Genomic DNA, 27,179 nt, shown 5'->3' with positions numbered 1-27,179 from the left:
GTCCTGACTTTTTTCGCGTCGCTGAACAATGGCTACATCTTGCCGTTCTCCCACACTCTCTCTACCTGCGAGCGTGGTGTTGCCATTGTAGATAGAATGTTAGGGAAGTCTAACAGCCATTTCTGCACTGCTATTTTCTTTTTAATACAGTTGCTCAAAAAGTGCTACTTTTCGTGGCTGTTTAGCGTGCGGAAAGTTGGTTTTCGCGAACTAGTGCTTTTTACTTTTCCAATTTTTTTTAATTTGTACTTGTTCCAATTCATGACTACTTAACTATTGATGAGTGTTTATATTAGTTTCCTTTAAACGTCGTAATCAACATAAATACCTACTGTTAATGTAAGAATACGAAAAATATGCATATTTCATATTTTATTACTTACCTTTTCATCATTATAAGTATTATAACACGTTTATTTTTTAATGTTGAAAAACCCTTCTTAATAAGTTGTCTGAATGGAACGGAACGCCTGTCAAAAAAGAGGCGTATTTTCTTACTCCAAGAATGTTTTAAGTTTCCAAAGGCAACATTCGATATTGTTTTTATAAATAAGTATACGATACACAAATAATCGTAAATAACGATATTTAGGTAATAATAGTACAATGTTTTAATATTTACAATTGTTTCTGTCTTATAGAACATGCATTTGAAAAAAAAAACTTTCATTGAAGTGGGTTCAATAATAATAACAAAATCTATTCTAGTCGAATAAAAGCTAGAAAAACACCTCTTCATAATGTCAATGTCAATGATGTCACAGAATTAATAATATAATAAGTTTAGAATTCCATTCCTTAATACTTGTTGCTTTTCATATTTTTTCCCCTCACCAGCTCGGAAAGCCGTCTTTTATCCTTTAAAACAAGCGGGGAAAAACGCATTTTATCCACTAGTGGGGAAAGTAATTTGACCTTGGATGAAGCGTGTTTAAGTAGCTTGACAGATAACAAAACGTAAAACGCTCATAATAATGGTTCGTTCGATATTCATTATCATTAAATAAATGGTTTGAGAATCTAATAAAAAATACCAGATTTAGCTTTATTTAATGATTTTAAGTCATAAACCTTAAAATTCCATAATAAACGTTTGTTTTTTAATAATTATGTTAAATATAATTCTGAACGCACAAGTTAAGTTGATGCAATTTCAAAACGCATCATTGACATTTCATACGTCAGAAATGTCAACATTGACAACAAAAAATTTACTTTAAAACTTCTCACGTAAAAGTACAGAATTCCGAGAGTTTTTTGTTATAATATCGTAAAAAAATGAGTGATTCCAGTTGATGAAGATGATCTAACGCCTGTGGATGTTGCACTTTCCTCGCTATAGTGAGGGGAAAAGTTTTGTGTTACACACGGGTGCAAATGTATTTTACTTCTCGTGTGTTAAAACACTCGCGGGTAAAATACAACTTTGCACCCTTGTATAACAAATAACTATTTCGCAACATGTCATACAAAATAAAACATTACAAAAATCTTAACCTAAACTAGAACCTAACAAACACAAAAACTATTCACAAAATGCGCCCCGCGCCCCTCTAGATGCAAAGGAGCCCATCACGCTCGCCGCGTTGCCACGTTGAACAGCGATGGACAACCTTTGTAAAAGGAACGACCCGGAGCGAGGGTCATGACCACTCTCCCGCACGCAACCGTCTCGCAACTGTATTACAAAACGTCGTTCGATACACGTGCGGATATGTCATTCTTCACTCGTCCCGAGTCTTATATATATCTCGGTACTCGTAAAGTAATGACATACTTTCCACACTAGCATCGAAATGTACTATTATTTACCGAGCGCATCGGTGTATGTGAACCATTCTAACAGAGGCTTCGTAACCTAACAACTACGTATATATAATTGAAGACCACAATTTATACACTGCCTGAGGCGACGCACTTAGCGATTATGACAATAACCGCCTGTTTTGATGCGTGTTCGTTATTGTGTTTTTCGCGCGACGCTAGTTTTACGACTTGCACGTATGGGAAGAAACCATTTTCTAGGTAGTTTAGCAGCTGCATACCAAACAGCTGGTTTACATTTGCAAAACTGTTTTTGAATAATTTGTAACCTTATGTTCTCGGGTTAAATATAGGTGTAAATAAATTATATTTTATTACTTCTTGTTATACAAGGTACGTATTGTATTGTTTGCGTGTATGTCTGCTGAATATACGCTTTTACCTAAATAACTGTACATAATTTGGTAACTTTGCCTGTTCGTTTTTAGGAAGATCCTGGAAGTTATTGCTGGAAGTTGTTCTGATCATGAAGCTTACATAAACAATATAACACAACGCGACCATAAAAATGCAGAAACCCTTCATGACATTGCTTTACGTCATCAGGTCTCAGTAATAACACCTCGTCTAAAAATCTAAATTTATTTAATAGTTAGGTCCACCGTCCACCTAATATTTATCACGCTTAGGTTACCAATACATCAAAGCTAACTTATTGTGTGTGGGCACTTGGGCAGACAGGAGGCAAATACTTACTCATCATTTCCCCACTTTAATCACCTGTCATAAAAAGGTGGAAAGCTACTTGTAGAAGGATATTATTTTCAATTATCGCTTTCTATAATCACTAGTCTTCAACGGCCGATTCTTTGACATGAATAAATGAGCTCGTCTTAATTACTTGTCATATTTGCATTCCGCAGTCTTAGCTGTACTTATAAGGCAAGAAGTTTCAAAATGATGGTGGGTAGATATAGCCATAGATTAGATGATAAACGATAGGCTAGAAGCTTTAAGGATTAGCGGCTAAACTTTTAAGTATCGTCTTATAAGGTTGATTGGATCGATTATCTCTTATAAGATCTTATAAGAAACACCAATGTTTAGAACCCTACACACCTAGTCTTTCCCAAATTTGTAAAAATAAACTTAAATGCTTAATCATATTAATGAAACAACACAATACTCGTACAAATACCCGCCCGTAGTGAGGGTAAAGATACGTAATTTTTTGGATGTTAATATATAATATAAGTTAAGGCCAGGAAATAAAAATACTCTTTATTGCACACCTAAATAGAAGGAAATACTACAAAAAGAAAACAGCAACACAAGTATAGGTAAACAACAGGCGGTCTTATCGCTACAAAGCGATCTCTTCCAGTCAACGTTCCACATCAGTCAAACTACTACTAGTAATTTTAATAGGTATGTCAAACTAATTTACAACATCTAGTTACCTGAGGACGTGAACTACCTTGTCGGTCCCTTTGAAACTATAACCGTAGGGATGCCTTTTTACCTGAGCTCTGTCCGTGACACCTGATTACATTATAACTGCCTCCCGACCAGGGAATATACGGTTTGCATTCAGTAAATTATAGCCTTAAGGCTGTGTAGTTATTTAAGAGACTATCAACGTGCTCACTAGCGCCACTGGTAAATAATTGTGATTATTTAAATTTAACGATAGATATTTAAAAAAGGGGGCCGCTATGTACTTACTGTATTTTGTATTTAAGTACCTTTTGAATACAATAATAGATTTTCAATAGCAGACCCCCGGCGGAAAGGACCATAACTAACCTAACCTACTCGTAACCACGGTATATCCCGGTCAATATAAGTCTACTCGTAACCATTAGCAAATTCTGAATAGCCATAATAACACTGTAGGAAACTGCCATAACTACAGAAACGTGCATATTCCATATGTAATTTCACTTTCGCATTATAATGCATGGGACTGCAATGCAATATGTGCATTGCATAGTAAATTGAGTAAAAGTCTATTTGAATGTAGATTATACAATTTACAGTGCTATTTAAATAATATAACTAATAGAAAATAAGGTATACCTAGTAAACTACGCGCTTCAACATCGACATCGATCGACGAGTTACGGACTTCCAGACTGCCCTTACAGCATACTACGCATATGCCTATTCTAGGTTATCCTACGGTCTCGTTTTGTGGGGAAATAGTTGTGATGTTGAGACAATTTTTATATTACAAAAAAATGCATTAGAATACTAGTAAATATTGATCAACTAGACTTATGTAGACCTTATTTTAATAAGCACCAGATCCTCTCACCCTTGCCTCGATGTACATCTTTGAAACAAGCAAATTCGTCCGAAAACATACCAATATTCGTTCACCATTAATAGACAATAGAAGAAACAACCGAAATTTAAACAAACCAAAATTGCCTTTTTCCTCATTAAAGCTTTGTCACATCTAGCCCTCATTTTATGTGTATCAAAATTTATAATCACCTTCCGAATTCTCTAAAAAACTTAGAAAATCCTAAATTATTCCAAAATAAGTTAAAAATCTTCGTTGTGAAAGACTATAAACTGAAATAGATAACATACACTAAATAAATATAGTAGCGTGACTACTTTAAAAACACAAATCAAAAAATATTTCATAAAATAATTTGATTTGTTCCCTAGTTGTGTGAAAGAATCCTTTAACGAAAAATATGATTAAAATTATCTTATAATATGTAATGAAAAATTGTCATGTTAGTAGTTTTAAGTTAACTGTAGTATAAGTATATGTATGTTGCTGTATCCTTACAGGGCGTCACTTAAACTAACCCAATAATATGTACCACCTTTATAACTGGTTTGTGACATGCAATAAATGATTCTATTCTATTCTAATCTACACTCTACAGGTACCTAATGTAGATTTTTCTGCTTCTAAGTACATACCAAATTTAAAGCGTCCTACGTTGTAAAAAAAAACACATTATTAGCCAATTACGCCTTGTGCCTTTGGTAATTAGGTCCACTGACCGGTTAACCCCGGGATAGTGGAATGGTGTAAGTGGCCCTTAGTGGCATGGCCAGTGGCTACCCATATTATCATTATTCTTGCAGCTGACTTTTATCCTGACTTTGTTCATCTCAGAGCACTCAGAACTTTCAACAATCGATCGCGATCGCGAAGGGGGTTATCGAAATTGCGCAACGTTTTGATTTATTAGGCAACATAGCATTGTCAGGCTCTCAGGCGTTGAAAGTACACTTTCACCCATAGCGTTCTGTATGACCGCCTCATCGGAGGTGATGTTTTTTCATCGAGATTTTTTTGTGTACGCATGTCTTTAGGTTTTTACGTCTGTGCGGAAAGAGAAGAGTCGTAAAATGTATGGGTTTCCTTACATTCCACGACTTCTCTTTCCGCACAGATTATATAAGTATATATAGTTAATGAATAATAATACAGTATGATAAAATGCCTCTGATGTACTGGATCGAGATTCTTTTGATTACAGGAACCTCATTATGACAACTAAAATTACGATTTTGCAAAACATTTATACCTATCTAATAGGTATGTATTCTGTCAATTAAGCGCTTCACGTACAGAAATACAAACTTCGAATTTCACGCTTAGAATATTCATTGGCCTTTAAAATTAATAAATATAATAATAATAATAAAATACTTTATTGTGCACTACAAAGAAAAATACATGTTACAAACAATGACAGGACATAAGTGAGTAGGTAACAACAGGCGGACTTATCGCTAAAAAGCGATCTCTTCCAGACAACCTTCAGATAGCGATTGAGTGGCTAGAAATAAGTTAAGTTATATGCATATAATAGGTCCTTTCTGGTTCGTTTTCCCCAACTATTCCCAAAGTAAAGACGATTTGGAATAAATCTTGTCGTGGTGGTGAGGATTATAGTTGTTGGATTTTGTTTATGGAACTTTATTATTACCTCAAAAGCTAAGCCACGAACGAAATTTCATTCTAAAACCTACGGTCTCGTGCCGTTACATGCATAAAATAAGTAAGTAGACTAAGTAGATACTTATTTTGAGCGATGTAGTTGACTGAAATGTTATGTTAATCGGTGCTATGTTTCTTAATATCTCAAAGTTTCTTTGTCTGCATTCTACACCACCTATATTTCATATACCTCTATGGGCGACGGTAATCGCTTAACATCAGGCGATTCTTCTGCTCGTTTGCCTCCTATTACATAAAAAATACCTATAGGATCTATGGAAACCTCTGCTTCCGATGTAGATTTGTAAATTCTAAATTGAAGAAAATAAAGCATGTTCAGTCTCTATATGCACTTATTTTTTCTTTTTCCAGGACTCAATGTCCGAGCTGCGCGAGCTGTGCTACCCGGGCACGGACGTGCTACTCCTGTGCTTCTCTGTAGTCCGGCCCGAGACCTTCCGCTCCGTAGCGGAGCGGTGGACGCGCGCCGTCGCCGCCGTTAATGCCCCGCTGCTGCTCATTGGCACGCAGAGCGATCTGGCGCTCGATCCGAGAGTCCTGCAGACTTTGAGGGTGAGTTTCATTTAGAATAATTTCAAATATCGACATCTCTTTACCATCTTAAGGTGCGGAAGCCGGATGCACGGGTAAAGAAGTGTTACTATTGTGCTTCTCTGTAGTCTGGCCCGAGACCTTCCGCTCCGTAGCGAAACGGTGGACACGCGCGATCGCCGCCGTCATCGCCCCGCTACTGCTGATCGGCACGCAGAGCGATCTAGCGCTAGATCCAAGAGTCCTGAAGACCTTGAGGGTGAGTTTCATTGGGAAATGTCTCAAAACTTGAGAACCCATCATCATTATATACTTAGCGGGAAAGCCGGAAGGGTGAAGTTAGGTCGAAGTCGAAGGCGGTGTCTTATTCAGAAATGTATGATTTATTCTGATCAGTCCATCACCATAATGTAGCCGTGAAACCGGAAAATCGGGCACGTTGCTGACTATGACAGGTAATTAACATCTCTAAAAGATTAGAATAAGGAAACCATTTGTATACTGCCAAAGCGGATCCTCTGTTGCCAAATAAATAATTCATTCAATTCTTTATTTCATTAACAATACAGTATTGTGTTTGAATATTTTTTACATGCTAACTTACATTAAGGCGGGATTCCACCAGTGTGCGGCACTGTGCGGCAGAAGCAAATTCAGTATAAAAATGCTTGTGCCGCACAGTGCCGCACACTGGTGGAATCCCGCCTTTAGGTAGTCAGTCATACAGTACAGTACAATATATATTAGGAACATCACTAAAAAAATACACACATCACTAAAATGTCAAAAAGCGAGATTACAATTAAGAATATTAAGAAATATATAAATTAGGAAAACAATTCAAAAATTCATGGCACGTACAGTCGCCATCAGATATCGAAACTGCCAAGGTGCTCAAAAATATCTGAACACGTACCTACACAGAATAACTAATTACTCTAACGCCTTGACAATAAAGGTGTGTTCAGATATTTGAGCACCTTGGCCGCTCTGATATCTGATGGCGACTGTACGTTGTCATCATTAACATTACATATAATATAATCCAAAAGATAATCGCAAAACAAATTTAAAAAAATGTGTATAAATATTATAGGTTTATGAACTATGTCCTTGAAAATACTATAAAAACAGCCTTCTAACAGCAGTCCTTAATTTAGTTTTAAATTCCGCGTGTGATGTGATAATTTTTAGGTGAACTGGAAGTTTGTAATATGCCTTAATAGCCTGATATTGCGTAGTGCTGGACTACTTTACCATTAGGATTAATAGTTGATTTAGCCCGCTTCCTCACTTGGCGGCGCGGTATCGGTGCAGTAAGCAGTATTTCTTCCTGATTGGTGCAGATTCGCGGGCGCGGTGCGCGGTCCAGAATCTGCACCAATCACCGCGCCGCCAAGTGAGGAAGCGGGCTTAAGGTTCTTCTTCCTTTAACACAAACGGATTTCCCTTTCTTCCTTAGTTTCATACAATAGACATAATAATTATGACATTCAACACTATGTCCTATGTAATTATTATTATTTATTTACAGTTTTATTTTTATAATTTCAGAGTCGGGGCGAGCATGTTGTTACTGATGCAGAAGCGAGGGCTTTGGCGGCGAAAATCAATGCGACCTACATCGAAACTTCGGCAAAGACGCGCAAAAATTTAAAAGACACCTTTGACGCCGCCATATTGGCGGGGTTGCCAGTACTTCAAAGCAAAAGACCCTTTTGGAAGAAACTGCTTTGTATAAATTGAAATAACTGTTGATTAATTAATTGTTAAAGACTATATTTGTATATCATGAGTTGTAGGTAAATGAACTAATACGGAACAATGTGTGATTTTGCAAGGAGTATAAAGACTAATTAATATTTCTAATTAGTGTTCCGTTCCTAAATTATTATTTGTAACTAAATAATTAATGGACGTGCTAGGTGAACCTTTTCCATAACCTTGTGTTTGAAGTACTGCACGTAAATAATGATTTAACGAACAAGTATTGTGATGAACGAAAACATTAATACAAGTGCCTTATGTTTGTAAGAAATTCTATAGATACTATTTGTAAACTAGTTTTCAAAGGTAGTGCATTATAAATAATACTAAAGCAGCTAAATCACTTCGTGGTAGAAACTGCTCTGCTCTGTAACCACAACTGATAAAAATGTATTTTATTTAATAATGTACTGTGGTTGCAATGAATGCAGCTAGTTTAAATTTATTCCAATAACTTTACGTCTCTTCTAGGTATTATAAAGTTGTACAGTTGATTTATTTAAAAACATGAAATATACCTGTGTTGCTATGCTAGGGATGTACATAGTTCACTTACTGTATTAATGTTAATGTTGTTTTATACTCAACACGAACTGATAATTATATTTTTATTACAACATTAATAATCGTGGTTTTATTTGCAAACATTCTTAGTAATAAGTCCCAAACAAACATATTATTATTTATTACTCAAGTTAACTATACGAGGTTTAGTTGAATCCAGTTTGTAAACTACCATCGCGTGGGCATATTTGGAACTCGGTGAGTAATCACTATATGACTATACCTTTTGGAATCCTATTCCATATAAAAATTTACTGTCATAAGTATAGTATGAATTATCTCAGATGATTTTCCCTGGGGCTCGGTCCCTAATCTGTTAAACAAAAGCCTTTGTTTCTTTTAAGAGCGGTCAGCACGTGCCAAAGTAACCATGTCATTTAAAAAGCAACTCGTGATAGTATTAAGGTTCAAATTTATGTGACAGCTCATTCATAGAACAATCAGGGTGGTATTTTCTTTGGAGATAACAAAACGCGTTATCTCCGAATGGGCTGTTTTATGACCCTGAAACTATGACCATTGGTCATAGAGTTTCGACAGAGGGGAACGCCTGTTAATGGCTACTCCGTTTGGTTATATCCTCCAAGGTATAAACCGTACTTATAAAATATAGCATCCGATGAGAAATTTTCTTCTGATTGCGTTGTATTGTGCTATTGTGCGCAATTGTAGCGTATCTTCATACTACCTACCTAAATTTAAATTTTAGAGTAATTGCTTTTTTCCTTTTTAAAAGATAAGTGAACTCTTTCATAAATCTTCCCTCACCAATAATAGGGGATATTACTGCAATGTTCTGCCACCAGAGTGCAGGACTAGCCTTTTTAGTAAACCATAGAGTAACTTATACATACTGTACCTTTAACGGGTTTCAGACAAGTTTTCATAGATAATAAAATATGACATTGCTGCATCAAGGCGGTTTGTTTACAGAGAACCTCCCTAGTATTTAACCTTTGCATGAGTCATTCTTACTTGCCGGATGCACTCATGAAAACTGTAGTTGTGCCAATAGTTAAAAACAAGCATGGCGATATTAGTGACAAAAGCAACTACAGGCCGATCTCGGTGGCAACTGTGATCGCTAAAGTGCTTGACAGTCTGCTCAGCATACAGCTTGACAAATACCTGAATCTACAATATAATGAGGGCTAACGCGTATGAATTCGCCGCTAGGGGCGCTAGTGTAGATGGTGGTCTTTTCCATAGTTCGAAATGTCAAATGTCACTTGTCACTTCAATGACTGACAGCTTTTCTATAGTATTTTGGACCACCATCAACAGAGGCGCCAACTGGTGAGCAAAAAAACGATAGCCCTCATTCGGTTTCAGACCGGGCCTGTCAACCGAAACAGCTATCATGTGCTTAAATTATACGGATCGACACACGGCCGTGTATGCGTGTTTTCTTGACCTCTCTAAAGCGTTCGACCTGGTTAGTTATGACATATTATGGCAGAAACTAAGAGACATCAATATGCCCACTGAGCTGTACCACCTATTTAAGTTCTGGTCTATTTAAGGTCAACGTTGTGAGATGGTCTAACACATATTCGGATCCATACAGGTTGGAGTGCGGGGTGAGACAGGGGGGTGTCTCCTTACCCAAGCTCTTCAACCTGTATGTGAATGCATTAATAGAGGAGCTCAGCAGCACTCATGTCGGCTGCCACATTGATGACGTATGTCTCAACAATTTAAGCTACGCTGACGACATGGTGCTGTTGAGTGCCTCTCTGTGTGGCCTTGGGCAGTTGCTTGGCATCTGTGAGCAATTTGCTAGCAGTCACGGCCTAATATACAACGTAAAAAAGAGCGAATGCATGGTCTTTCGGGTCAAAGGTAAAGATCTGCCACACGTGCCCCCCATTCGCTTATACGGCACTCCTTTGAATAGGGTAGAATCTTTTAAGTACCTCGGCCATGTGGTAACCTCCGACTTGAAGGATGATGCCGATAATGAGCGAGAGCGGAGGGCGTTGTCTGTTAGGGCAAATATGGTGGCCCGCAGGTTTGCTCGTTGTTCTGCTGAAGTTAAGGTAACTCTCTTTAGAGCCTTTTGTACAACCTTCTACACGAGCAGCCTGTGGATCTCTTACTCTTACACGCAGAAACAGTACAACGCCCTCCGTGTACAGTACAACAATGCCTTCAGGATGATGAGGGGGCTGCCTCGCTACTGCAGCGCATCGGGGATGTTTGGGTGCTAGTACAGTGCTAGTACTAGTGTAAGACAAAGATGTAGTATGATTCTCTCTGTCTAAGTATAATTGAAATGAGACAGTCCTTTGACAAACTATAGTTGGTCAAGCAAATCTTGTCAGTAGAAAAAGGCGGCAAATAAAAAAAAATAGGGGCGGAGGGTTATCGTAAACTTATCTCTAAAGCCTATTGCACACAAGACTACATGAATGAAGAAACACCGTGGGATTGTGATTGAAATTAATTAATTATTATTATTGTGTTAATAATGATGAAATACCTATATTAGGTCATCCGTATTTTTTGACATTTAGATTTTTATTCTAGAAAGTTTCTAGACTAGTACAACATACAATTCTTTTGTGAATTCTTATTATTAAGTTTGACATACCTATAATAATTCAATGTTTTTAAGAATAATAATAACTGCATCAATAAATTGCTCTGATATTTATATTAAGGTAATATTTAAAACTTGACAATTTAAAAGTGCTTGTTGCTAGGCCTATTTGAATAAAGAATATATTGAATTGAATTGAATTGAATTATCATCCCATATAAAATTTCAATTTCGCGCCTTTTTCTACTGACAAGATTTGCTTGACCAACTATATATTATAGACGATACTATTTGTAGGACCCTATGTATTGTAGTACCATCTGTGCTACTCCTTAACATTCTGTATTCCCTAGTCTGCTTACTTGAGGCTAGGTCTATGATTACAGGCAACAACGTAGCTGTCACTGTCAGCTGTCAGACTGTCAGTGTCAGTGGTGTCAGTCATTCCTCTGAAGTGATTGTGGCATTGTGGGCAATAGCGCGCGATTCTTGCTTTCTTGTGTATTTACTTTAAATTAAGTAAAATTATACGTGTAAATTTATAAAGAACGATGACCGATAGCGAGCATTACACGGATCTCGACATATCAGACGTTATCGACGACACAGAACAGTATGCGGACACGGAACAATATATTGCTACTGAAATAAACTCCGAACCCATCGAAAGTGAGATTCTGCAGGAATCCGAGCTAGTCAGCTCTGAAGAACATGTGGAAAAGAAGCCGCAGAATGCAAGGAGCGAGGTTGTGAAGGCCACAAGATTACCCATAGCGAGGATTAAGAATATAATGAAGCAGGATCCAGACGTAAGCGTCATCAGTGCTGAAGCTGCGTTCTTAGTTACGAAAGCAACGGTAAGAGGTTAATTTTATTTTAAAAATGTTTCTGTATGATCTAGTCTATTATGTCTATGAAAAATGACATATTTACAGCAAACTACCACAAAGTTAATTGTTTGTGACACTCAGCGAGACGGCAATGTTAATCATGGCTAACTTAGTGTTTTACGCCACTTATATCTTGCTGGTGCGGCTATGAAGCATGTGTTGCTTGATGCATATCCAATCCAGTCCAGTATAGGATAGGAGGACCCCTTGATTTCCTATCATTTACATTTCCCTAGACATCCAAGTGGGAAAGACAAATGTTGATTCTCCTGATCCTGAGTTAATACATTTGCGGACAAGTATCAATACAGTCGCATAGTTTTGTGTTTCCTTTGGCCTATGACACATGACTTCACTTACTGTCCACAAACATGTTAAGGATTTTTAAGAAAATGGTGGACATGTGCTTATTCAGCAATCAACCTTTTTTTATTTTTGATATTGGTTTTGAAAGTAATTTCATTTGTTCCAGGAGTTATTTCTAGAAACAATAGTCAAAGAAACATACAACACATCAACTAAGAAGAAAAAGATAATTACCAAGAAGGATTTAGACTATGTTATAAATATGGTGGACTGCTTGTGTTTCTTAGAGGGTGCTATGGATTTCTAATATCAGTCTATGCCTTATTAATTTATAGTCAATGATGTTGTTAACTGTACCTTATCATTTACAAGGAAAGTAAAGCTAGAATATTGTAAGTAAATGTTAAAAATAATTAAGGATTAAATTAAACTACAACTATTTGCTATAATTTTATTACCACAATACTACAAAACTATCCCAAGTGTAGGATATAATTTAGGTGTCTAATTGTATGCCATTTACAGGAACATTTGATCGGGCTGATGTTTATACAAGGATGTGTGGTACCCAGATAAGAGATTGGAGTGCCACGGCACTGTGAGGCGCCACAGTGAATCTGGACTTGATCACCTTGTGTCTGTAAAACAAATAATATTAAATTAGACCTTAAATTGACAAAATACTAACTTGTAAATCCCCAACAAAATACTACTACTATTATTATTCAATTTTTAAGAACACCAAAGAGAATATATAGGATAGAGGGGTACTGTCATAGTAAATTTTGTAGTCACAGTAAATTTACTGCCCTCTTTCGACACACGATTAAAACTAAAAATAAAAATATTTAAAAAAATGTATATAGTATATGGATATAATATGATTTTTTTATTTGTATTTATTATTTTTATATGATTATGACCCATGTTCTTTCACTGATATGTGTTAAAATTGTTAAATAACAAACGAAACCGTCAACGCCATCTAAACGAGAATAGGCCAAAGGTTGGTATTGGTGGTATCTGTGCGAGAACCAAATTTTCTTGATTTCTGAGGCACGTTTTTTCCTTAGATTTTATTCATCTTATACGGAGTTATATAGGTCTTTGATAAAACTAAGTACTACTGTGGCATTGTAGCGCTCCAACGGATGGACCAATTTCGATGCGTTTTTTTATACGTGAAAGCGAGTTTCCTTGCGGTGGTTCTTAGCTATGTATGATAGAAATGGAATTTAACACATTCACTGCCCCCAACGCACATGTGCGTTCACCGTCATACAAGTTTGTTCCTAGGCCACGCCCCCTGGCAGTGAATGCGTTAAAGAACATCAGTTCTTTGTTCTTTTCCAAAATGATATAACATAATTTTGGCATAAAATAGATTTTTTTGGCATATAGCATAGGTTTTTAAAATGTTTTATATAGTTATTACAGTTTGCTACTCACTCAAATATGTATAGTTGAAGGCAAAAATATCGATCCAGACAAATAGCCAAAAATATGTGAACAGGACTTTATGTAAGAGCGTGCACATATTTTTGAAACTTTGGGAATGTATATATATTTATGCCCTTGACTGTACAATGGTGTATTTGCCATGGGCAATAAAAAAACTTATGCTTAGACAAAATCTTAGGCCTAAATTAGCTATCTTAGCTAATTAGGATCATACCCTTTTTCCAGCACACTGTTGACGCCTGAAGCCTTGACCTCCAGCAGCGATGGAAGGAGTTTGATCGACGACAGGTCCACGGCTTGCTCCTCATCTGACAGGTTCACTACACCAACGACGGCGCGGGAGCCGGCTTTCAGTCTGAAATTTAGGTTTGGTTAAATAATGGTCAAAAATTTTTTTACTAAAATATTTCTAATAAATGCAATAAAGTGATAATTCGTGCATGAAATTTGGGGGAAAAGAAGAAAAGACCCGCTTGCTCTATAGCTTATGTAGGTAAAATTTGAGCAGAAAAGCTGCGCTCCACTGACGTTATATCGGGTCACTTAAATGTTTTGAAATATATGAAGAATCGAAAACGCCTGGGATTTGGAGGTTGTTGATATTTTGATCTGCTGGGATTCAAATGGTGAACTTAAGGCAAGGTGCAGAGAGAAGGAGGTACCTGGCAACAACCAGCACGTGTTCGCCGAGAGCCCGGGTCTCCAGGTCTCCTGAGCGCACGGCGCTGGTCTTCTTCAGAGCCACCACGTCTTTGTAGAACTGCCACGAGAAAGGAATTAAAGCTAGATTGGAATGTTGGAAGAAAAATTGAGTGGTTTTTTTTATCGCTGATTACTTGCAAGATAATAATAAATTGAAAATACACTTGACATGGCATGCAACACCCAAAAGTGCTAATAATTTGTGGCTTTCTATCTATACAGAATGGGCTTCAAGTGCAATATGGTCCTTTTTGGAGTTTTGAATGATTCACGGTTAGTTTGACTAGACTTATATTGACCGGGATATAGACCGTGATTACCTTTTGTATTATTTGTGAGCTCCCGATATTTCGACGCAGTTACATGCATCATGTTCACGGGTGACTGAAGATAGCGGGTGGGTGTCAAAGTTGTGTAGACAGCGCTCTGTCTACCCTCTGAGGGTATAAATATCGGGAGCTCACAAATAATATCCTGGTCAATATAAGTCTAATGGTCCTTTTTATCTGTAATTCCGACAGAAATTCTGATAGAAAGGCCCCTACTTCACATGAAGCATAATGAGTATAATGAATGACCCTTCTCTGATGGAAAGTCACATTTAGAAATTGTCTGAGCTAATCGTCAACACTGACGCTGCTGAATTTAAACCTTTAAAGCGCACAAATTAGCCAAGGTAGTGAGTTAAACCAAGTTAAACCCTTGACGCTCAACAATCGATTCTAGTTAGGAAAAATAAAACCGGCCAAGTGCGAGTCGGACTCGCGCACGAAGGGTTCCGTACCATTACGCAGAAAAATCACGTTTGTTGTATGGGAGCCCCACTTAAATATTATTTTTTCTGTTTTTAGTATTTGTTGTTATGTTGTTGTTTCATCATCTGAAAATTTGAACTGTCTAGCTATCACGGTTCTTGAGATACAGCCTGGTGACAGACGGACAGACAGCGGAGTCTTAGTAATAGGGTCCCGTTTTTACCCCTTGGGTACGAAACCCTAAAAATGCAAATTCTGACCAACATTACATATCATATAATAAAAGTTTAACCAGCAGTTTAAGGGGTCTTACATTATAATGGCTCTTGGGCTCTCTCATCTCCCTTTCCAAGTTAACCTCTCTGTAGTTGCTAGCGATAGGCAACCAAGTCTTGCCATCAGTGTCAGAGAACCCTGCGTTCTTCCCGCCGTTCCAGTGGTACGGCGTGCGGTTGGGGTCCCGAGAGTGGCTGGCGTAGTTGATAGGGTCATCGGTGTTGCAGGCCTGAGGGTCCACAGTGTCCTCCCATGAGATGTAGCCGTCGGTCATACCGATTTCTTCGCCCTTAAAGATTTATGAATACTGTTAGAAGTCAAAAAAGAAAACATACATAAAAAAAAAACTGGGAAGTGCGAGTCGGACTCGCGCACGAAGGGTTCCGTACCATTACGGAAAAAAAGCAAAAAAATCACGTTTGTTGTATGGGAGCCCCATTTAAATATTTATATTATTCTGTTTTTAGTATTTGTTGTTATAGCGGCAACAGAAATACATCATCTGTGAAAATTTCAACTGTCTAGCTATCACGGTTCATGAGATACAGCCTGGTGACAGACAGACGGACAGCGGAGTCTTAGTAATAGGATCCCGTTTTTACCCTTTGGGTACGGAACCCTAAAAAAAGAGATTGAGTTAAGGTTGGTCGTAAATAAATGAATTTATGTATTTATTTATTTTGTTTAAGGAATACCTAGATGCGTAAAGCAGTGCAAAATATTGTAGCCGCAGTTTTGATAGCTTAAAATGTTTGTACACAGAGCTTCGTACAATATGTTATCATTTGGTGACCCCTAGCGTTTGATACTACACAAACCGCACTTACGCGGCAAAACGAGACGATGTATGCGATTTACCGCAAAATGAGCGGGGCTGCGCAGTGTCATACATAATTATGCCGCGTTTTAGTATTTATTATTTTTCATTGCTTATGCTCTGAAAGAGGGTCATTATTGTTCTAAAAGGTGTGCAGAAATAGTTATTTGTGCAACAAGAGAGGAAAGTTGGTTTTTCTTGCGAGTGTTTATTTTGAGTCCCGAGAAAGCGAAAGATTCTAAGGTAGAATCTTGAGCGTAGCGAGGGACTCAAAAACACGAGATGTAAAATAACTTTGCTCTCGTGTTGCACACATAATTTTTCACCTCAGTAGTGAGAACATATTAAAGGTTAAAATGTATTTCGAATTACACAGAATAAACAGAAAAAAAAAGTATTATAATATGTACGATACGATAAGATACGATACGATACGATACGAGACGAGACGAGACCGGACCGGACCGTACCGTACCGGACCGGACTGTACCGTACCGTACCGTACCATTAAAAAAAATGTAATAAAAGTATGAAGTTCATGGCCTTCACTAAATTAAAAAGCTACATTGTTTCACTCCGTGGAGTGAGGAAAGTCGCACTTTCCTCACTCCAGGGAGTGACGAAAGTAGGCTTGTTTGAGCTGCTGAGGTGAAAATTATACTAGAGCATTTTACGTTACAAGTACTTTTTTTTACGATAAGGAATTGAAATTTGGCTTTAAATGAGTTTGTTATAAAAAATTCCATTCTGATATTCCTACATAGGCATAAATCAGTGCCTTTCATCGCTTGGTTAACAATCTAGGTACTATTGTGTGTGGCATGAGTGATCAGCTTTGTACGTGTACCTGGTAGGTGAGTGTTACTCCTGGCAGGATCAGCGCGAGAAGGTTCATAGCGTCGATGCGATTTATGCCCTGACGATTGGCTACACGGCTCTGGTCGTGATTACCATTCTGAAATAAAAACAATTAGTTTTTTGTGACTCAGGAACTTGCCAATCTATATTTTGCATTCCAGTTCCCCACCACAAGGCATTTCGCACACATCTACATCAATAGGGTATTTGACTACTAGTCAAATCAGTTTCTTTTTTCTAACTGTCAAAACGATTTTGCTACTATGGAATTTATATGAAACACTAGCATTAGCATGTGACGTCACAATCAAATGACCTACTCTTTATAGTTTTATACGGGTTTTAAAATATAAATTGTGTCTAAAAATAACTGCTGTCTACGTTTCTCTATTAATCTGCTGGTGCTTTATTTCATGTATGGTTAAGAGGCCGGTGTCGATTTTAGAGCAAAAATTTAAAATTGATAGATTTAGTCGTTGAAATTATACACGTTTTGTTACGTAATATCTAAACAAGTATTGGTACGTCTTCTCATCTTGCCTTTTAATAATGAGGTCGCGAGCGTGCGTCGCCGGTAATATATGAAGAGAAGGGGCAGTTTTTAAAAATTCATCAAAAAATTATGGTGGTAAATTATACAACTTGATGTATAAGAATAGTTTCAGCAAATGTTGTAGATTGTTTAAGTATCAAAATTACGTCGAAAAATAAGTAGATTTTCGGAGAAATTGTCACTTGTTTTGAGGTCATTTCTGGAGAAAATTGAATTCGTTTAACTTTCATTTCCTCGAACTAAGTCATATAACAAAAATGTAATCTGATAAAGGTCAAGTATAGAATATGCGTAATACAAATTTACCATTTTTAGCAGTGCAAACTTTACGAAATTTACAAATAAGAGCGACAAAATCAGTGCTTTACGCGCGTTTACCTAAACGTCCATCAGAAAAAAAATCATTACTAATTTTGTCTGTTTTAAAAAAAAAATCTGATAAAAGGCAAGATAAGAGGACGTGCTAATAGAAACCAGTACTTACTCAAGGTTTGCCAGCGAGCGATGGAGCGCAGTATACTAGGTGTTCGCAGAACTGATAGAATCAGAAACACGGAACTGCGCTCCAGAACTCTAGTTGTAGATGTAGGTGTCCGGACCGCTAAGCTTAAGTGGGACTGGGCTGGGCATGTCTGCCGCATGCACCCTGAAAGGTGGGCCAAAATGGTTACCGAGTGGGACCCACGGAACACCATAGATGGTGCAGGCAGGCCGAAAAGGAGATGGCGGGACGACTTAGACGCATTTTATCCGGATTGGCGGGACACTACAAACGACAGGGTCGAGTGGAGGAAACGAGGGGAGGCCTTTGCCCAGCAGTGGGACACTAAATTAGGCTAGTAAAAAAAAAAAAAACTTGTTATTTCAATTAGGTAACAAAAGGTGTAAAGGATTTCACAGACTAAATTTATCAATTTTAAATTTTTGCGATTTAATACAATCAAATACTTACCCTATAGAAGTTTATAAATAACTAACTCACCACCCAGTTTGCAGGTAGTCCCGCAGGCATATACGTCATCCATTTATCAATGATCACTTTCATATCCTTAGCATTGGAAGTGTTCTTAACATCGCTCAGAAAACTAAAATTGAAGGGGATAGAGCCGTTTCTCCGTCCATCGCCGTAATACCTAAAAGAAAAAAAAATGTAATACAGTTCAACAGACGCTGGGTAATGGGTAATAGGTACTTCTGCGCTATGAGGGATCTGCCACCATGTTTTATTGATATCTACTTTACGCGAAAAAGCAGGTGCTGCCCCCTACAGATTGCCTATCATCCTCACATGCACGTTGTCTGCCACCTTGTGGCCTAAATCTGAATCTTAAACTAAGATATTTACATTTTGCAATAAACAGGGGCTACTGTGCTGCCCTTGCAGTTCATGCACGCACACTTCCTGTTCAAACTATATTCGTTCGTTCCGTGATTTTTAAGGTTCCGTACCCAAAGGGTAAACACGGGACCCTATTACTAAGACTCCGCTGTCCGTCGGTCCGTCTCGTCTGTCTGTCACCAGGCTGTATCTCCTGATCCGTGATAGCTAGACAGTTGAAATTTTCACACATGATGTATTTCTGTTGCCGCTATAACAACAAATACTAAAAAGTACGGAATCCTCGGTACGCGAGTCTGACTCGCACTTGGCCGGTTTTTTTAATCGCATGGCCCATACGAAAATAGGTTAGTCATGTTTCGCAGACAGCTAGGGGAAACATAAGCAACATTAAGCGACGTTCGGTTTTTCTAAAATTCGTGCATTTAAACCATCATCACAATGTTGAAATCAATAGTTATTTGTGCAACAAGAGAGGAAAGTTGGTTTTTCTTGCGAGTGTTTATTTTGAGTCCCGAGAAAGCGAGATTCTATAATTGAATCACGAGCGAAGCGAGTGATTCTAAGGTAGAATCTTGAGCGTAGCGAGGGACTCAAAAACACGAGATGTAAAATAACTTTGCTCTCGTGTTGCACACATAATTTTTCACCTCAGTAGTGAGAACATATTAAAGGTTAAAATGTATTTCGAATTACACAGAATAAACAGAAAAAAAGTATTATAATATGTACGATACGATACGACACGACACGAGACGAGACGAGACCGGACCGGACCGGACCGTACCGTACCGTACCGTACCTTACCATAAAAAAATGTAATAAAAGTATGAAGTTCTTGGCTTTCACTAAATTAAAAAGCTACATTGTTTCACTCCCTGGAGTGAGGAAAGTCGCACTTTCCTCACTCCAGGGAGTGACGAAAGTAGGCTTGTTCGAGCTGCTGAGGTGAAAAAACATTTTCTATTACCTCAGATCGGCATAAGGTTAATGTAGGCGTAGGTCTCAGTCGTCATGATCTTGTACTCGCCGTCGTTGTAGAAATAGTCGTTTAGTACGTCGCGCAAGTCGTACACCACGGTGTAGGTTTCATCTGTTATAGTGGGCCGGAGTTAGGGTCACCTAGTAATGGACTGTATTACCTAAGCATAAGGTTCAAGTGGGCTTAGGCCTCCGTCATCATGATCTTGTACTCCGTCGTTGAGTACGTCGCGCCAGTCGTACACCACGGTATAGGTATCACCTGTTATAGTGGGCCGGAGCTAGGGTCTCCTAGTAATGGACTGTATTACCTCAGCATAAGGTTTAAGTCGGTGTAGGCCTCCGTCATCATGATCTTGTACTCGCCGTCGTTGTAGAAATAGTCGTTGAGTACGTCGCGCCAGTCGTACACCACGGTGTAGGTCTCGTCCTGGTCATGGGTGTAGATGTGGTTTAGGTAACCGTAGTCGTCAGGGCCGGAGTTAGGGTCGCCTGGAAATGGAATGTTAATAAAAATTCATTAATTTACCTAATGTTGTATGCATTATGACTGGTTATTAGTGGTTCGGAAAAAAAGTGGCAGCACATTATGTGGATTTTTCATTATATTTTGTAATAATTTTTAAGCAGTGCATTTTTATAGTAATCTGTAGATAGTATTCTATAAAATTAAACACAATCGTATTTAAAATAAAAGGGCAAATTCTAGTTTTCGCCTTTTATATTACATATCTCTCCTAACACTTTTTGAACAGCGTCTTCTGAGAGAATTTATGAAGTGTTTCTGTTAGTTTTTCTTTAAGTTTGATGAGCTAATTTAATTGTACCTTATTAAATTGGATTTTGTTCAATATTTAACTTTTTAATATGATATCACTTTGAGGTAGTTACATGGAATTTCTACTTTTGTGTATTTGCCATTATTACAGAAATTTCAGGGGTTAGATTGGAGAGACTTCCTGTCTACCCAAAATTAAATCCATTTAATTGGTATAACTTATTCTTAACATGATGTTCCTAAAAGCATAAAACAAGTTGTGAAAATGGAAATATAATAGGGGATATTACTGCAATGTTCTGCCACCAGAGTGCAGGACTAGCCTTTTTAGTAAATCATAGAGTAACTTATACATACTGTACCTTTACAGGTTTTTGACAAGTTTTCAGAGATAATAAAATATGACATTGATGCATCAGGGCGGTTTGCTTACATAGGACCTACCGGGAGACGCGAATCCGAAAATTCGCTATCTGCCTCTTTATCGCTCGAATATGCAAGAGTGACAGAGATGTTAGATAAAGAAATTTTCTTGTTTCACGATAGACCCTCAGATTGTGGAAGTGGCGCCCTGGTGCCCCCACGCAGAGTTTCGCGTAATATTCCCTTTTGTGGCATTGTAGGAAACGGCAAGTAAAGGTTGTCAAATTGCGTTGTTCAAAAGTTTACATTGCAATAAAAATGAGAAAACTCAACCAATCTCATATTTGCCATTATGGTTTTATTTTCATTTAATACTATATTATATACAGATTACTAACAAAAACTGAGTGCTTCATAATTAGCAAAAGATAAAAAATATACCAGACAATTTCCTGCTACATTTTTACTGAACCACTCCTTAATACAATCAGTTAGTTTTATAATGACTTTCGTCAAATTGCATTTGATTGTGTTTTGAATATGTTTATTTATTTTTGAATTACCTGAAAGCGGTTCGTCAGGGTACTGTCCGTCGAAATGAGCTGGATCTACTTCATACATCATGTTTACAGCGTCCACGCGGAAACCGGACACGCCCTTGTCGAGCCAGAATCGAAGCACATTCTGTACACAATACCATTAGGTTACTATTTAAAGTAAGTACTTAATAGTGGTAAGGTAACGTACGTAATAATATGAATGCAATTGAGGTAGATAGGTCCAGATCTTGCGAACACTGCTTAGTACCTGCCACTGTTATGAGTCGCTAGAGCACTGGACATCGTAATACCTACATAGTACGCTGGCAACAATGTAAAACACGCGACTCGGTAGCGAGACTATTAGCAAGCCTTTTATAAACAACCGCCTTCGCGAGATCTGAACGCACCATAACTAACCCAGTATTTACACATAGCAAGGCAAATCATCAATTTTTCTTCGCATAGAAGTTACTTAAGGTTTTTTCTGTCAATGCAGTAATTCGTAAACCGTATTGAAACGTAATTTGGTTTAACGGCGGTGTGTTATTGTTTTACCTTCATTTCCTCCCGGACCTTGGTTTCGCGGTAGTTGAGGTCGGGCTGGCCGACCACGAACTGGTGCAGGTAGAACTGCTGGCGGTCCTCGTTGTACTCCCAGGCGCTCTTGCGGAACACGCTGATCTGTAGGGTTATATGTACATATATCGTTTGTGCATTTTGCTCGGGTATGAAATAAGAGTTTAAGTCAGTGCCGTTCGTACCATCGCCCACACTGTTAACTGACAGTTCGTAAAGAGCCTAAGGGCCACTTGCACCATCCCACTAACCCGGGGTTAAGCGGTTAACCCAGTGTCAAATTGTACTGGTAACCATAGTAACTCCAGGTTTAATGGGTTAACCTGGGTTAGTGAAATGATGCAAGTGATGGCGCTTAAGATGATAGGTAATGAACCACCAAACAGACCAAACTATTAGAAAGCTTTAGGTATTTAAGAATTTGGATAAAAATGTAGTCAGCAAAACAATTCGCTTAGCAAACTTGCATACAAAAATGTATGACTGTACATTTACGCTTGTTCGTGAACCAGATAGAGAGTACGAAATGAACTACCGCTAGGAATACTTCGGACTGATTTTAGCTCCATGAAATAATCATACCTACTGAATATGACCTCTCGTTTGAATTTTTTTTTAAATATTTGTTAAATTAAAGTCTCAACTCGACGTTTTGTACTAGATAGTAAATATTCGCAGATTTTGGACGCTGCGCGCCTAATTATTGTAATTTAAATATTTAGTAGGTACCTACTTATATCGAAAATAAATCAAACCAAGGGTAAGCTAAGTAAAAGGAAGCGAAATTGTATCAAATATTTTAAGATTTTTTCGTAATGTCATTATTCATTATCCAAGGAGGAAAGAAAGAGAACTATGAGTGCCGTCGTACTCTATCCTCTTAAATATGAAAATATTTGTTGAATACCTCCTGAAAGCTAATAAATCCAAGTTTTATAGTAATTATGTAACAATTTAAATTCAAACCCAGTTATTCGGTGGCAGTGGGTGATCAGGATCGTCAGGGTTCGGTCTGCCATCAGCCCATATGTAGTAATTGTCGTAGCCGTCCTGCCGCTTGCACGATTTAACAAACCATTCGCTCTCGTTGCCTGTGTGGTTGGGCACGTAGTCAAGGACTACTTTTATGCCTGAAAAAAAAAGAACTAGTATAGGATAGGTACATTCTATTGAAAACAAATGAAGTTGTAGCAAGTTATAGCGTAATTTAGTAGGTCACGTGACCGAAAAGCGAAAACGCAATCGGTATTATACTAATCAAGTAGCCCAAGTAGCTACTTAGTCTAATTGTAGGATGACTATGTATATTGTTACAAGAAACCTTGGGATATTTTTAGACGAGTATTGACGGTTGATCAGTTACGAATTCAATGGCACTTAATAATCGCACGCCTTATGGAAAATGGTCAAAGATATCAGTTTTGAAATTAGTACCAACTTTAAGCATAAGCGAATTAAGAATCTAACCAAACAGAGACGAGAGTGAATAAGCTAATACATTAAATACATATGTACCTACTAAACAAGTGAGCTACATCATCAACCATAATAATGACTTCTGATCGGGGGAAACATCGCTTACGCTCCGTAGCGATCGAAACAGTTGCGTCACTGTCGCACTAATATGGAAAAGAGTGATAGAGAGACACAAAGCGTTTCGTTGTCGAAGCGATAGCGATTGTTACCTTAGCTAGGCCGGCAGGTGACCACCCTACAGAAAATTAACAACATAAATCCAGTGAAGATTAACTTTGTTTGTATTGTAGATCTACAATAGAGATGTCAGAAGATTGCTCAACAAAACGATACGCGCCGGAAAACGCAGTTTAACTTAACGACGCGACACCTCGTAATGAGGTTTTTTTATCCGCGGGTCTGTTTGATGGCATTTTATTAACCTTGACTAATGACTAGAATCTAGATTATCTGTCCCTATATATAACCTACAGCAACCTTGCGTTGGTTTTGAAGATGAAAAATGATATTATGAGCGTTTTGCAGAGTTCTAGGTCCCAAGTCGTCGGGTGATTGGCTTATTAATAAAAAAAGCTTTAATGGAACCAAGCTAGCTTTTTCAATATCGTCCAAAAATTCTCAATAAGTAGCGAAGTTGTGTCTAGATACTTCTTCCCATTTTTCACACAACACAGAAAAACATTAAAATAGGTAACAGTTTATAGAAAAACATGCTTTTAAATACGCACTTAAGTATCTAAACCTTATTAAAGAAAAATATTAATTAATATAATGTCAGAAACACATGACGACGTACATGTGCTGTATTTTAAATAGCTAATTGTTCTACGAGTGCTCTTTTTGCGCAGGCAGGTATACTACCTATACTTAGGCAAAGCTTAATGTAGTTCCGAAGTCGTTTATGGTGCTGAACTAGTGTAGAATGGCGCAATTGTTAGTGATGTGGTAGCCAAAGATACATTACTACTCTAGAGACCGACGACTTACCTTGCTTCTTGGTTTCAGCCATAGGTTGTCAAAGTATTTCATGATGTCAAACTTGAGCGTGATAGTTACATAGCCAATATTATACAAATATAGCATGTGCCAGACGGCAGACAACCACAGTTTCTGCAACATGACCTTGATAGAAGCGAGTGGTTTACAACAAGCGGCTAGACGATTTTAAACCACTGCTTCTGCGATTGCTGGTTGGCAGAGCACGCCTGTCTACCACGGGCGTTTAAAGGTCATGCAGAATTTGTTTTCAACCACTTGCTACATGGCTTAAAACCACTGTTTTTCTACCAAGGTCATGTTGCAGAAACTGTGGTTGGCACATGCTTTAAACGCCCTTGGTAGACGGGCGTGCTCTGCTAATCAATGGCAGAAGCAGTGGTTTAAAATCGTCTAGTCGCTTGTTGTAAACCACTCGCTTCTACCAAGGTCATGTTGCAGAAACTGTGGTTGTCTGCCGTCTGGCACATGCTTAGGTATACATGACTAACTATACTATAGACTGAAGACTTACTCGTATATAGACTTACCTAGCTTCTTGGCCTCAGCCATGAGGTTATCAAAGTCTTCCATGGTGCCGAACTCAGGTGCGATGGCGCGGTAATCAGTGATGTCGTAGCCGAAATCGTACATGGGCGACTTGTAGATCGGCGACAGCCATATTGCATCCACGCCGGTGTGGGCTAGGTAGCTCAACTTGGAGGTAATGCCTGGTGGAAAGACAAAAAATAATAAACATGAAAATGCAAGATTAGGTTATCTTAGGTATCTAATGAGTTAACGATTAATATGAAGAGCAAATAATTACCCAGTCAGGGTAAATTTTAACAGATCGCTTGATGTGAAGAATTAAGAAATTCTCTGTAGATAATGACAAAGACGAAGATATCGTAACAATAAATAAATCGAAAAGGTACCTATATTTTTTATCAAAGTAAGTTCGTTCTTAGGACACGCTCTACGTTTAGACATATTTTTACGTACGAGGCGTACTTCAGTACGTAACGAAGATCTGAGAGAAAAGTTGGTACATAATAGCTAACAAATTTAGGACAGCGCGAGCACAGCAATTAACACCTTGTGCCTTGCCTTCTTCTTCAGTGACAAATATGGTATGCCAAGCTAGAAAGTGGATAATAAAAATAATAACTTACCATTTAAATCCCCAATCCCATCCCCATCGCTATCCTTAAAACTGCGAGGATAAATTAGTGCAGACTCATACCAGTCAGCATCCGACGCGGCAACCACCGCTACCACGGAACGGCAACCAAAACCTACGTAACCGCTTTCGTCGTGTCTTGTCTGCGTGGTAAATGTTGGCCAAACTATATACCTACATAGCGTACAGTATAAATAAAAACTCACCATTTAAATCTCCAATCCCATCTCCATCGCTATCCTTAAAGCTGCGAGGGTAAATCTGATATATCAGGGCAGACTCATGCCAGTCCGCATCCGAGGCGGCAACCGCCGCCACCACCGCAACCAACACCAAAGTTACCGCTTTCATCGTGCCTCGTCTGGGACAGACTAAGTGAAGCGCCTTGCTCGCCGGCCGTTAAATATGCTTCTGCTGTAAACACTTCAAGTTGTTTACTGCGGCACTCAAGTGTTTCGGTTGGTATGAATTCAATTGTTTCCTAGATTATAATCGAGATTTGAACTTGAGGTGTGTTATGTCCAGTACAAAGTACTTTTAGCACGAAGTTGAACTCTATTGCTTAAAAATTGTACTGCTCTATAGAACAATTTGGGATGTATGTATCTGTATAATTATATTTCAGGGCAAGTTTGTTGTTGTATGTTAATGGGAGAGTGTGGTAAATATAGTATCTAGTAACTGGAATATACTAATACTAATACTGGATTATAATGTTACACGCAAGCAAGGTTTTGAGTCTTAAGGGTTAAACCAATTATAAAAATGAAATTATTACCAGAAATTATACATAAAACAAAACTACACACGCTAGGGTACACGTCTTTAGGCAACCGACCCAAATATTCGGAATAAATAGATTAATGACAACCAAAGATAGATATAACTCCGTAATAGATGGATACAGTCTAAGGAAAAAACGTGCCTCGAAAATCCACGAAAATTTGATTCTCGATCAGATGGCGCCACTAGTTTTGGCCTACACTCGTATAGAGGGCGTTGACTGTTTCGTTTGTTATTTATAATTTTAACGCATACCAGTGAAAGAACATGGGTCAAAATCATATAAAAATAATTAATGCAAATAAAAAAATCATTTATCCATATTTAAATACATTTTATCGTATTTTTATAAATATTTATTTTTAGTTTTAAAGTGTGTCGACAGATGGCAGTGAATTTACTG

The 27,179-nt window shown here is 38.0% G+C and overlaps 3 protein-coding genes across 5 annotated transcripts in view; 2 read left to right on the top strand and 1 right to left on the bottom strand.

Annotated features, from left to right (window-relative positions):
* Positions 1 to 8,682, top strand: part of LOC134743100 (uncharacterized) — a 47,101-nt gene extending 38,419 nt beyond the window's left edge. For both annotated transcript variants that reach the window (XM_063676426.1, XM_063676425.1), the window contains 2 exons: positions 6,110 to 6,310; positions 7,844 to 8,682. In XM_063676426.1, coding sequence (XP_063532496.1) covers positions 6,110 to 6,310; positions 7,844 to 8,035 — 393 coding nt within the window. In that variant the 3' untranslated portion in view covers positions 8,036 to 8,682. The remainder of the gene's footprint in view (positions 1 to 6,109; positions 6,311 to 7,843) is intronic.
* A 2,928-nt stretch (positions 8,683 to 11,610) lies between these two features.
* Positions 11,611 to 12,795, top strand: LOC134743072 (DNA polymerase epsilon subunit 4). The gene is made up of 2 exons (XM_063676364.1): positions 11,611 to 12,019; positions 12,525 to 12,795. The coding sequence occupies exons 1-2, from the start codon at positions 11,714 to 11,716 to the stop codon at positions 12,663 to 12,665; spliced, it is 447 nt and encodes a 148-aa protein (XP_063532434.1). The 5' UTR covers positions 11,611 to 11,713; the 3' UTR covers positions 12,666 to 12,795.
* LOC134743071 (maltase A1-like) lies at positions 12,796 to 26,377 on the bottom strand. 2 transcript variants are annotated; one of them, XM_063676362.1, is made up of 12 exons: positions 26,200 to 26,377; positions 25,362 to 25,541; positions 23,326 to 23,489; positions 22,339 to 22,464; positions 21,805 to 21,925; positions 20,412 to 20,592; positions 18,763 to 18,913; positions 17,217 to 17,324; positions 15,590 to 15,841; positions 14,482 to 14,579; positions 14,034 to 14,174; positions 12,796 to 12,996 (listed from the first exon to the last, which is right to left on the bottom strand). In XM_063676362.1, the coding sequence occupies exons 1-12, from the start codon at positions 26,342 to 26,344 to the stop codon at positions 12,906 to 12,908; spliced, it is 1,758 nt and encodes a 585-aa protein (XP_063532432.1). In that variant the 5' UTR covers positions 26,345 to 26,377; the 3' UTR covers positions 12,796 to 12,905. The 2 variants fall into 2 exon arrangements, with proteins under 2 accessions (XP_063532432.1, XP_063532433.1); XM_063676363.1 differs by lacking the exon at positions 26,200 to 26,377 and adding an exon at positions 25,986 to 26,087.
* Positions 26,378 to 27,179: the final 802 nt, after the last annotated feature.

Source organism: Cydia strobilella, chromosome 7 (genome assembly GCF_947568885.1).
Source record: "Cydia strobilella chromosome 7, ilCydStro3.1, whole genome shotgun sequence".
In the NCBI taxonomy this organism is placed as follows: domain Eukaryota; kingdom Metazoa; phylum Arthropoda; class Insecta; order Lepidoptera; family Tortricidae; genus Cydia; species Cydia strobilella.
This window is presented reverse-complemented; position numbering and strand designations above follow the sequence as displayed.